This window comes from Leptonotus elevatus, chromosome 21, assembly GCF_054856555.1.
Source record: "Leptonotus elevatus isolate MCC_2025b chromosome 21, RoL_Lele_1.0, whole genome shotgun sequence".
NCBI lineage: Eukaryota > Metazoa > Chordata > Actinopteri > Syngnathiformes > Syngnathidae > Leptonotus > Leptonotus elevatus.
This window is the reverse complement of record NC_141259.1, coordinates 6,704,916-6,717,720: the sequence shown is the minus strand read 5'-3', so window position 1 is coordinate 6,717,720 and position 12,805 is coordinate 6,704,916. Positions and strand designations below refer to the sequence as shown.

The 12,805-nt window shown below is 39.0% G+C and overlaps 1 protein-coding gene across 3 annotated transcripts in view; it reads left to right on the top strand.

The window, feature by feature from the left end:
- The window catches only part of arhgap29a (Rho GTPase activating protein 29a), a 31,531-nt gene that overhangs the window by 16,533 nt on the left and 2,193 nt on the right, over positions 1–12,805 (top strand). For 2 of the 3 annotated variants that reach the window (XM_086066294.1, XM_086066295.1), the window contains 19 exons: positions 1,566–1,662; positions 1,757–1,829; positions 2,987–3,047; positions 3,391–3,531; positions 4,895–4,959; positions 5,047–5,157; positions 5,246–5,326; positions 6,377–6,559; positions 6,649–6,786; positions 6,869–7,035; positions 8,215–8,384; positions 8,474–8,587; positions 9,227–9,319; positions 9,398–9,561; positions 11,305–11,493; positions 11,581–11,718; positions 11,833–12,068; positions 12,165–12,480; positions 12,562–12,676. In XM_086066294.1, coding sequence (XP_085922420.1) covers positions 1,566–1,662; positions 1,757–1,829; positions 2,987–3,047; positions 3,391–3,531; positions 4,895–4,959; positions 5,047–5,157; positions 5,246–5,326; positions 6,377–6,559; positions 6,649–6,786; positions 6,869–7,035; positions 8,215–8,384; positions 8,474–8,587; positions 9,227–9,319; positions 9,398–9,561; positions 11,305–11,493; positions 11,581–11,718; positions 11,833–12,068; positions 12,165–12,480; positions 12,562–12,676 — 2,652 coding nt within the window. Of the gene's footprint in view, positions 1–574; positions 843–1,565; positions 1,663–1,756; positions 1,830–2,986; positions 3,048–3,390; positions 3,532–4,894; positions 4,960–5,046; positions 5,158–5,245; positions 5,327–6,376; positions 6,560–6,648; positions 6,787–6,868; positions 7,036–8,214; positions 8,385–8,473; positions 8,588–9,226; positions 9,320–9,397; positions 9,562–11,304; positions 11,494–11,580; positions 11,719–11,832; positions 12,069–12,164; positions 12,481–12,561; positions 12,677–12,805 lie in introns of those variants that run through there. The other variant, XM_086066296.1, reaches the window with a different exon arrangement.

Sequence of the window (12,805 nt, the reverse complement as noted above, 5' to 3'; positions counted from 1 at the left end):
TAGAGAGAGAGAGAGAGAGATGTGTGTGTGTGTGTGTGTGTATATATAGATATATATAGATATAGATATATATAGATATAGATATAGAGAGAGACACACACACACAGACACAGAGAGAAAGAGAGAGAGAGAGAGACACAGAGAGAGAGACACAGATGAATTAAACAAATTAAACCCCTTGACGAGCCTTACGTTCGACACCCCTATCTTAGGTGATAATGGACCAGATAAGTAATTTGATAATTACAATCCTCATGTGTCATCATAATTTGACATATTTGTTCAGAGTTGTGATTTGTGTTACCTGGTATACCAACAAGGCATCCTTAGGGGTCCCTCTCATTAGTGTTTACGGTGAACCGAAAAAATATATACTACCTGGATTCATTTGTGCGAGAGTGTTGTGCTTTTCCACTGAAACAATACCATTTTTTCTCAATGATGTAACTTCCGCATTTGGACCACTGTGCGAGTACTGGCATTGTATTCTAACAAGGCTCAGGATGTCCTGTTGAGGGGTTAGGGGTTGGACAGAAGCTGAGGCAGTGTAAAAGCATAAGGGAGTTGCGTGCTTTCAATGGTGACGACGCGTTGTTCCCAGGACCACTCGGATCATTGGTCATTTGAAGAAAATTGTTTGGCCTCATCTATAAGTCAGATCTTTTTTTTTCCAGCTGGATTTTTTCTTCATACTGTACTCAAAATTGCTTGACTGAGGATAAAAACTAGAGCAAAATGGGAAGAATGTATAAGACATCTAGTTTAGTGATCGTCGTGATTTATCAAGATGGGATTGCCTATTGAACAGGACCAAGGTTCTGGGGGGGAAATCTACATTACAGGTAGGTATTTATAGTTTTTAGAATACAGTTGTCTTGTGGCGTAAGGTCATGGGGTCTGAATCATTCTTCTTTGCAGATTTCAAAAACCCTTTCGTTAATAGGACTGCTTTTTCGTTTGTCACACCACAACCATCATTTTCCTGCCTTCAAACTGAACGGAGAAACTTCAAATAATAAGCATAGCGTATCCAATTGAAAAGTCGGGTAGTTTGTGTTTAGTACTCTAGAAATCGCCATTGTCCCAATGGAAGGAAAGACCAGAGTTTCCTCAAGCAAGCGGCAGTTACATCACTGATTTATTGTACTTGCTTTCTGAGCATCTAGTTTATTTTTTCTCTGCACAGTCAGGACAGGAAGGTTATTGTGAAGACTGATTACAACCATATTTACATTGGTGTTTTCCCCCTATTCTGTCTTCAGTCATCAGCGTGTTTTGACTTGCTCCGGAAGCTACTGTATTTCCCGATTACAGCCCATTTATATACAGTTGGGAGTTTTTGTTTATCCTTTCAGAGCTCGCATACAAATTTGTTTTGGATGCTTTTGGTTGACTTCACAATTTGTTCTGTGATTTGAGACAACAACATAAAACAATTTATATTATGCATAGAGTGGGTGGCTTTCAAGGAGTTTGAACCAAATTGTGCAGGAAGTCTCCAGTGCGCTCATTTTACATTACGACGGGGAAGCTTGACTTAATCTCGCCTCATCTCCATTTGATAGGAGTGAATTTTGAGGAGGTGAACGAAGAGAACAAGCAGAGTCTTTTGAGCGACATCTACTCCGCAATTGACAAATTGGCATTCACCGTTGGCAATGTGTAGGTATCATGCTGATGACGCCACATGAGACGCTGATGTAAGCTTTTCTGCATCAAAATGCATTCTAATTTTAGAACTTCTTTTATTTTTCAGAGTGTCTGACTTCCTTATGGGAGATGTAGAGAATGGATCAGTGTTAGGGCTCCCCCTAACTAAGACGAGCAGGGTAAGTTGCGTAATTACGGAAGAGGATTAGGCTAGGAAGAGAAAAAAAAGGGTTGGCAAGATTTGAATTAAAAGGGAGAATTCTGACTTTAATCTCAGAATTCTGACTTTAAAGTGAGAATTCTTACTTTAATCTCAGAATTTTCACTTTATCACTTTAATATCAGAAGTCTGATTTTAAAGTCAGAATTCTGACTTCAATCTCAGAATTCTGACTTCAAAGTGAAAGTTCAGACTTTAATCTCAGAAGTCTAACTTTAAAGTGAGAATTCTCACTTCAATCTGAATTCTGACTTTGATCTCAGACTTCTGACTTTGATCTCAGACTTCTGACTTTGATCTCAGAATTCTGACTTTAAAGTGAGAATTCTGACTTTTTGACGAAGAGCTATTCTAAATAATAATAATAATAAAGTCAACTTTAAAGTGAGAATTCTCACTTTAAAGTCAATTCTGAGAATAAAGTGAGAATTCTCACTTAAAAGTAAAAAAAAGGTTAACAATTCTACATTCAGTTAAAACCAATAGAGAATTCTGACTTTAAACCAGAAAATGACGCCACATGAGACGCAGACACAAAAGAAGTGCTGGGCTGGGTGGAGAAGCGTCTTAATATGGGTGAGTTAAGGAAGTGTTGCGGTTTAGGCGGGTTAGTAGGAGTGTTTAACGTTCCAGCAGCCACAGAGCTGGTAGGTGGCATGACGGCCACTGCACATAGATAGACTTTAAAGTCAGAATTCTGCGAATAAAGTCAGAATCCTGCGAATAAAGTCAGAATCCTGCCTCCCACCCAACCACCACACACCCCCCCTTTACTGGCCCTAATCCTCTCAAGTACTTAATGATGTAGTCAATCAAATGCTTAGAATTATTTCTGCACAATAAGATTTAAAGGGGACGAGTAAAATGAACGTTGGTTGTATGAGGTTAGTGCATTCACAGGCCTATTAAAACCAGGAAGTGCCCTACTGGCCTGAATTGTCAAGTAAAATGAACTGCATAGTCGGCCGGCAGAGTAAAGTTCATAGGGGTCGCAAAAGTACGCCAAATGATTTATTGATACTATGTTTATTTGCAGCCCTTCTGTGTATAGTAATATGGATGGTCTAAACCCTGTTTCATTGTTTTTTTTGTTTTTGTTTTTTAATCTGATCTCAGTCTTTTGACAACTTGCCTGTGGAATCTGGAGGATCCGGCTCTGAGAAAGATGATCCGCCAGGTAAGACTGCTCTCTTTAACAGCATGTATTTTGGTTTTGCAAGAGAGAGTACATTTTTTGCGGGTTTTTTTTAAAGTAAAAAAATTAATGTTCTCAATGGGCCTTGTGAGATGTGTCAGTGTGGCTACTAATTGTGCTGGATGACTACTTATTAATCCATGCATTACTCACGTAGCTGTAATGATCTTCAAATGGTATTAGCCTGTATTTGTGTCAAGGTCAGTGTGAGCTAGACCTGTCGCATATATCGCCAAACATGTGTGTGTTGAGAGTAAAGCCTTGCCAGTCATGCCTAAGTCCATCTTTTACAACCTCCCTTGTGCGGTTCCTGTGATTGTAACAGGGCCACCGTTTCGGGTCGAAGAAGTGGATCGGACGCTGCAGCAGCAGGACAACGGGGTGGAGTCAGCACTGCGTTACGCCAAGGCCTGGTCCAAATACACAAAAGAAGTGCTGGGCTGGGTGGAGAAACGTCTTAATATGGGTGAGTTAAGGAGTGTTGCGGTTTAGGCGGGTTAGTAGGAGTGTTTTAACGTTCCAGCAGCCACAGAGCTGTTAGGTGGCATGACGGCCACTGTACATAGATAGCTACAGTATCTCATAAATATTTTAAGGTAGGTATGTTAGGAACTTTTATCTTTATATGTCTTTATCTTGAGTTTCATGTGCCTGTTATGCAAATTGTGGGTCTTTAAATGCAACATTAGCTCAGAGTTTAAGTTGTAAAAATAGATTTTTACAATTTTTGCCAAGGAGGTTATGATTTTCATTTTTTGACAGTGAGGTATGAGCTAAAGAAGAAACTTTAAGAAACTTTAAAAACCGGTCCATAAGTGCATCACACATATTCTTAACACCAAAATTTAGACATAAGTGCGGGTCACTCTGGCTAAAAGGTCCGCATGTCGGTTTCAAGTTATGGAAAAAATAGACCATATATTTAAAAGGGATAGTGTGTGGAATTTTGTAATTTTTCAATGTTCATACATTTTAAAAACCCATTACTTTCAATAATATGCAAAAGAGAATAATGCAAAAAAATATGTTCTATCACATCAACGTATAATCATAGGTATAGTAATCGCTAGTTACATATTTCGTGCTGCACCTTACAGGAGGGCGATATGTTTCGCGGCCATCTTTCTGCTACGGATATCCGAAGGAGAAGAACTTTGCGATTGTAGTAGTAATCGGTGGTAGACTTGCGAAGTTTGGTAGTAGGGGTTAGGGGTGTAATCTACATTCAGTTGAAATCAAAATTCAGATTCTAATACAAAATAACTAAAAATGTGACTACTGCCAGGAATTTACACTTTATGCAGTTTTAAGTGTAAAATCAAATATGAACACTTGAACTTGCAGATGAAAAAATGATTGTCATTACTTCCCAACTACGGAAATAATCGACCCCCCCGCCCGCCTGACCACCAAAATTGTGTTTCCTGGGATTTTTTTTCCCACTGTTACCTCGACGTCTTGTTCAAGGCTGAGAACGCAGCGTGTGAACTTCTAGTCTGTGAAGGTGGTTAATGAATGGTTTCACTGTCATACTTCGTCATTCTTCCAGTAAGCATAGTGACACAGCGCCCTCTGTAAAAGTGGTACAATGCATGTGTTATCAGGCAAACAGGCAAAATGTTTATTTAACACATCCTCCGTGGCTAATGGTTTATTTGATGATGAATGACTCGAGGACATTGCTTGACTTTATTTAAAGTAAATGTCTCTGTTGACTTTCCTGTTATTCTCTGGAAATGTTACAAACATGTTTACATTTTACAATGAAGCCAAATGAAGGGCAGGGTGATCTATCAGTATTGTCACACGTATATCGGATGTATTTACAGATATGGAGTTGGCGAAGAGCTACAACAAAATGGCGGAATCTGCAAAGACCCTCGCAAGTCAACAGGTGATTCAAAAATGTGCATCTTATATTTGGACACAATGTGTTTGTTTTACCAACAACCCCATCTTTTCTGGTCTTTCTGATGTCAAGGAATTCATGCCTTTCTGTGACATCTACATGGCTGCTTTCAAAAATGACATTGAATACAGCAAGCTTGTACTGAACACCACGGCAGTGCTCCAAACCAACAAATTTATGCAGGTAACAACACAAAGCCCTTTGCTACTTAGGTGAATAATAAACACAACAATACTCATGTCGATGTTTTTTTTCTTCTTCCATAATCTAGCCTTTGATGACACGAAAACATGAATTGGACAAACTACGAAAGGAGATGAAGGAGCAGTGGCAGAGACAGCAGAAGAAAATGGTAATTCTTTAATATTGTTATAAAACGGCTTGGTAAATGGTTTGGAAAATAACCCTAACACACAAATTAACTCATTCACTCCCAGCCATTTTCAATGAAGCAACCGGCTGTTTTACTGGATTTTGACAGATTTTGCAAGGCCCACAATATATTGTGTTCTATTGCTATAAAAACATGGAACATACCAAAAGAAAGATGAGAGTCTCTTCTTTCATCAGTATATCTGTTTCAGTTTTGCAGCAATTATCATTAGATATACAGTAGCTAAGTTTCATCATGATTCACAAATCTGTTGAAAATAGTGGGGGGTAAGACCTTTTTGAGCTGGTTGATCTCTTATACTCTGCTGCCACCTGCTGGTCGTTTTTGTAACAACTACCATTGCTTCAAGCATTGTCTTTAGTTCAGAGACTGCATCAAAGCATTCTGTATGCTCTAGCATAAAGAACCATAAAAAAACATAAATACGTCTTTGTGACCATGGTGATATTTAACTCATTCACTGCCATTGACGGCTATAGACGCCAAAACTCATTTGAACAATTTCTATTAGTTTACTTTTTTTTTTCACTTTTGCTAACAAGAGTATGAAAACCCAGATTGTTTTTATTGTACATTCAGAACAGATATAAAAGTTGTGATTAATCGTTAGTTAACTAGTGAAGTCATGTGTTTAATTACAATTTAAAAAAAAATGTAATTGCCTGACGCCCCTAATTTTAAAAAAATTATTAAAAATAAGGGCCGTCAAACAATTACAATTTGTAATCGTAATTAATTGCATGACTTCAATAGTTGACTCACGATTAATCACAAATTTTATATCTGTTATAAATGTACAATCTTTTTTTTTCTCCAGGTTTTCATAAAAAATCAAATGAAATGAAAAAAAATGTTAAACTAATAGAAATAGTTCACATGGATTTTTGACGTCTATAGTCGTCAATGGCAGTGAATGAGTTAAAATTTAACGTATTTCTAAGTTTTTTGGGAGCAAATGAGTTAAGATGCCATTTTAATGGTACTGCCAAATGTTTTTTGCGTGACAAGCATGAGGCGGACAGCGCTCTGAAAAAGGCTCGGATGCTGCAGGATCAGCGTCAAGAAGAGTATGAAAAGGCCAAGGTATCTACCAGCCGCCTGGAGGGGGAACAGATCGGAGGAGTAGGAGGAGCAACGGCTGTAAAACAACTTGAAAAGCGGCGCAGGTTGGAAGAGGAGGCCTTGCTGAAGGTTGGGTCATAAAATAAATGTCATTAATACACTGTTATCATAATTTTTCTAATCTGAATTGCGAATCCTTTGTGTTCCATTGGATGCAGGCTGAGGAGGCAAGGGCGCACTGCGAAGCTTGTCAGACCGATGTTGTGGAAGAAAGAGTCCATCTTGCCAACGCCAAGAGTGACATCATCACTCAGCTCAGAAAGATGGTCTTCCAATGCGACCTCACCCTTAAAGCTGTACGTCCAGATGTTTCTTTAATTATGTTTATTTCAAAGGGTTACTTAAGTCTCATACCACCAATGACATTTTCTGTTCAAGGTCACAGTCAACTGGTTCCAGCTCCAGCAGGCCCAGGTTGTATCACTTCCTGTCAACCACCAGAGTCTTTGTGAAAATGCCAAACTGTACGAGCCTGGGCATCGCTTTGTCGAGTTTGTCTGGAGGTTGCCGTCGGAGTCCAACTATTTGGATTCATCAAGCACAGGGTGAGACTTGCTGTGTTTTAGTTCATCCTTTAATGGAGCTCTCTAGCGTTGGTCCCAAACCCGAACACAGAAAACCATCAGAAATTGCGCTAAAGTCCATTTGATGAAAAAAAAAGAAAAAAGGAAAATAGAGTGGGTTAAGTTCATAGTTTCATTTCAGTATCAGTTGCACAATTCCCAATTAATACAGTAACTACTATTGTATATTGTAAGATTTCAAAATCCCTCAATGCGTAGATATCTGCAGTTCAGAACTTTGCAGCATTTGGGTTACTGGTAAGATAATCTTATCTGGAAAAAATACAAAACAACTGTGATGGTGCCGTGCTTCCTGTAGAAATGACCCACTGTTTGCTGAACTCGAGAAAAAAAAAGTCTAACTGCTTTAAACAGTTTGCAAATTTTCCAAGTGTGGTACGGATAAAGGTTATTCCTTCCACGCTATCATGAAAATGCTGAGTGAGGGAATGTACATTTATTCAAACGCAAGTTTGATGCTCAAGAGAATCGTTGCTTTAGGCTACTCCTGATCAAAAGAATTAACTTGCCGATTGGGGAAATGGAACCTAGCAGTCTATATTTAAACCTTTTGTGTGTTTAACCGACATTCTATAAGGTGGAATGTACAGTTAATGTAGCACTGGTTTAATCTGTTTGTTACTCCGTGTGGCTTGTTGTGATGCCATGAAAATAAATATGTAAATATTCTGACATGAATTGTAGTTATGTATATCTATTAGAAGATATTCAAACCTTTTGTGTGTTTGACCGACATTCTATAAGTTGGACTGTAAATGAATGTAGCACTGGTTTGAATGGTTAGCCACCTAGCATGTCTAATCTGTTTGTTACCCCGTGTAGCTTGTTGGGATGCCATGAAAATAAATATGTAAATATTCTAACATCAATTGTAGTTATGTATATCCGTTAGCAGATATTTAAACCTTTTGTGTGTTTGATCGACATTCAAAACTGTGGACTGTAGACTACAGTAAATGTAGCACTGGTTTGAATGGTTAGCCACCTAGCATGTCCAATCTGTTTGTTACTTTGTGTTGCCTTGTTGTGATGTATTTAAAAAATAAACTGTATGTAAATATTCTAAAATTAATTCCAGTTATGCATACCTGCTAGAAGACACGTTCTTGCTAATTATCAATGTGTCATCTCCACTGCCAGAATCCATCTCACCCAGCACACACTAAGTGGCAATCACTCATCCCACGGTAACTTGTCAAAAGGATCCATGACATCCGACCTCCTCGGTCCAGATGAGAATGACGGGTCCAACATTACCCAACAAGCCAAGATTGCAGAGCGGCGCTCCAACAGCACTACTGACATCCAAGGTATTTCCAATTCGGCAGATTCGATTTTATTCTTATTTATGCCAGTTGGAACACAACTAATGTCAGAATAACCTTTTTTTGATATGCAGCACTTCGGATTCGTACCTGGAATTCGAGTCAGGGCGGAGGAATGTGTAGCGACTCAGAAAGTGTAGGAGGGAGCAGCGAGTCCCGATCCATGGACTCACCAACTGCGAGCCCAGGCAAGCATTTCATTGCCACCATCAAAAGGATTTTAAATACTCACTTGCAATATGCAATTTTTTTGACTAATTTGTTTTGTGTAACTTAAAACATTTATAATATTAACTCATTCACTCCCAGCCATTTTCACTGAAGCAACTCCCTTCGTTATTTTATTATTATTATTATAATTACGTTATTGGAAATGAAGGACAAAGTATTAAAAAAACATATTATTATGTAATTTAAAAGTAAGGCCTTTTGCCTGTCTTAGATTTGCTGTTAAACACTCTAAGAACAGTTTGGTCAAAAGTAACCCAATTATGGATCAAAAATGGACCGACCCACTTTATGGGTCAATTTGACCCAACTTTCTGGGTTGTTTTATACAAAATGACCCAATTTTTTTGCCCCAAGTAAAGGATTTGGCCGATATTTGAGTGTTTTTACACTAAAAGACCCATTTCTTGGCTCAACGTTGCGTTAAAGTAGAGGATCGGTCCATTTTTGTCCCATAATTGGGTAATTTTTGACCCAACAGTTTTTAGAGTGTGTGCATAAATCATGAGTAAATGAGTGTAGTTATAAAACTGGCTAGAATTGGTTAGACTTGACTGGATAAATGTGGACTTACTGGTATGTCTTACCATACTGTCCAGGAGACTTTAAAAGAAGATTACCCAGATCACCCTCTACTGGCACCATGTCATCTGCTGATGACCTGGATGAGCCCCATTCTCCATCTGATAACGGTGCGTCAAGCAAAACAGTCAGAAATGTTGATTTAGCATTTTCGACATGCATGACTGAGTATATATTGCACGTTTCAGGTTTAAGTGATCTTTTAATAGAGGCAGCCAGCTCTCCACGTCCTTTTAGAAACACGCAGATGTCCAAAGCTGCTCAATCGCACAAACTGAGAAAACTCCGAGCGCTCTCTAAGTGTCGAGAGTGTGACGGGCTGGTGGTGTTTCAAGGAGCAGAATGTGAAGAGGTAACCTTGGTTTCTTCTTTTTTATTACCGTAATGAATTCATAAACAGCTTTTGGACTCTTAGCTTCTTTATCATTTTTTATGACCCCCCCCCCCCCCAAAAAAGAGAATAACCTCCCCTGCAGAATATCCAAAAAGGGAAAGTTTAAATGTAGGTGGAAACAGCCAGTGGAAACCAAAGACCTTTTGCCCGACTTCTAAAGAGTTAACCCCTGTGTGCCCCCACTGCTTTATTTTTCAGATCAAGTTTCTTTCCATATTTATTAGACACTGTATATGAACAAAAGGGAAAGAAAGCGTTAATGGAATTTTCTCCCCTGAAATGTGGGTTATGTAATGCTGCCTGGGTGCTTTGACAAGTAAGTGATGGAAGAATGCAAGCGCTTCAGTTCTTGGAATGGCTCCATTAAATTAGTTCAAAAGGTTAAAAGGCAGAAAGGCCATTTTGTTTTCTATTAATTCAAAGATTGACCGAAAAGGCATCTAGTGGATTTACTCCATTTTGTGGTCCCAAGTTGGAAACGTCTGCATTATGAAGTCATATTTTTTTGTTTTACTGAATTTTTTTTTTGTTAAAAAAAATATTCAGAAAAACAGACTGAAAAAAAATATTCAGAAAAACAGGAGGAATAATTACTCAAAAAAATGGGGGGAACATTTATTTTAAAAAACAGAAAAAAAATATTCAAAAAAACTGAACACATTTTTTCCCCCGAAAGACAGGGCTAGTGTTCTGTTTTTTGGAGTATTTATTTTTTTCCTCTGAACTCCAAGTGACTTGTTGCAGACTCGCTAATAACGGAATCGGACACTTTCCCGCATACCTCCATATGCAATAAGATGGTCATGTTTACTTACTTGCTCTCAATAAAGGAATGAATGTGTATACTGTATTGTGGTTTGTTCTCTAATCTCTGAGGGAAAACCCTTTAAAAAAAAAAAAACTTAAAAACAGGGGAAAAAAATCTTAAAAACAGAAAAATTTATATTTTATAAAACGGGAAAATTACTCAGAAAAACTGAGGAAAATAAAAAAAAATTAAACAGAAAAAAGAAAAATACTCAAAAAAAACAAAGCTCCCCCCCAAAAATGTGTCAGAAAAACATAACTTTTTTTTTTTTAAGTGAATGCAATACGCTTCCGTACATTTGCACCCTCATTATGGAAAGTAAAGTAGTGTGGTAACATTAAAACACTTGCAGCTTACAGTTGGGTGCGGCTTATATGTGTAACAAACTCGAGTATTCCCAAATTTATCTAGCGCGGCTTATAGTCAGGTGTGCCTTATAGGCCAGAAATGACTGTAATCAGAATGTCATGTGTGGTCACATATAACATATTATTGTCCCCTTTAAGGAAGCTTATAGTGGTACTGTTAATATTTTTTAAGAGGAGGCTGGTTTGGATTTAAAATGATTTACTCTTCTAATTTAGGCCTATTTCTTTTTATCTTGCTGTCATTTAGATTTTTGCGTTTAGCTTTTTATTTGCTTTGGGAGGGGTGGCTGCAGGTTCCTGCACCATACTCCAGTCTGTTTTTCCTCACATGGTTTCTCCGTGCCCCGCCATGCTTTTATGTCGCTCCTTGGATGTTTGCACAGTACTTTTGTGATGTATTTTTATGTGTAAAAGTGCTATATAAATAACGTTTTATTTGATTGGATAAAATCCAGCCTATATTTCTTGTTTTAAGATATTTATACTGTGCAAATGATGAACTGAAATGTTTCAACAATTCCCCAGTGTTCATTAGCCTGCCACAAAAAGTGCCTGGAGAGCTTGGCCATCCAGTGTGGTCATAAGAAGCTCCAGAGGAAGCTCCACCTCTTTGGTGTTGACTTCATGCAGACGTCAAACAACAGCCAGGACGGCATCCCGTTCATCATCCGTAAATGTACATCGGAGATAGAGACCAGAGCGCTCAATGTGAAGGTATTTACAAAAACGTGGTTCCGTGAAATTTTTTCAAAATGCTCTGTATGATTATATTTCATGTAAAAATGGTTTTGGGCTGCAAAGGGTATTTACCGCCTGAACGGTGCCAAGTCGCGCGTCGAAAAACTGTGCCAAGCGTTTGAGAATGGCAAGGACTTGGTTGAGATGTCTGACCTTTACCCCCACGACATCAGCAACGTGCTCAAACTCTACCTGAGACAGGTAAGGCCTGCTTTACAGTTGTCCTTGACCATGTATGTTAATTTCACGTTTAATTTCTAAATCTGTATTTCCTTTAAAATGTTGCACTTTTGTTTACATTTTCCACATTTGCAGCTCCCAGAGCCCCTCATCCTTTTCCGCTACTACAACGAGCTTATTGGTTTGGCCAAAGAAAGCCAAAGTGGAATTGTGGAGGATTTGGAGGCATTTCGTCTTAGCTCCTCCCCAGTGACGTCAGCTCAGGTCGGCGTGGAGCTCAACCGCGTCCTCTTCAAGCTCAAGGACCTCCTGCGGCAGCTGCCACCTGCTCACTACAAGACACTGCAGTTCCTCATAGAGCATCTGCACCGGTAGGCTGCTACCAGATGAAAAATATTTGTATTTTGTTTATTTTAGATAACAAAGAATGATCTTCAGTGAGGGTTTTCATTATACCTTTCCATCAGGGTGACAGAACAATCGGAGGAAAACAAGATGCCTGCGAAAAACCTGGGGATCATCTTTGGCCCGACGCTCATCAAGCCGAGGCAGGCAGATGCCGACGTGTCCCTTTCCTCGGTGGTGGATTACCCCTATCAGGCGCTCATCGTAGAGCTCCTCATCAGACACTACCAGATGATTTTCGACACCCCCCTCAGTCCCCTGGCGGGCAACTCGCCCACAGAGGTTTGCGCTCAGCCATTACTCGACATGCGACCTCCAAACAAGGAAAAAGAGCAGCATCTGAGCAGGCACTCAAAGTCGGTGGGCGACATCCAGGAGGTAAAAGCAAGAGTTCGGACACAGAATATGAGTTAATTATTGACGTATTATTGATCTGTAATCTCTACTACCCGTTAACAGTTGAGCTCCAAGGATTTCAAGAGACATTCCTCCACTCCGCCATATCACTTGTTGCCTGAGTATAAGGACTCAGTACTACTTCCAGCTGACCATGAAGGAAAAGAATTTAAACATGGTTAGTATTTTTTTTACAAATAGACAACAAAGCGGGAATATACAGGTAGTTACGAACAGCCGACTCAAGAATGTTCGCTGACCGATGTCCATAAATGTCATAAAATGCTGGATTGCGCTCAATAGTTCA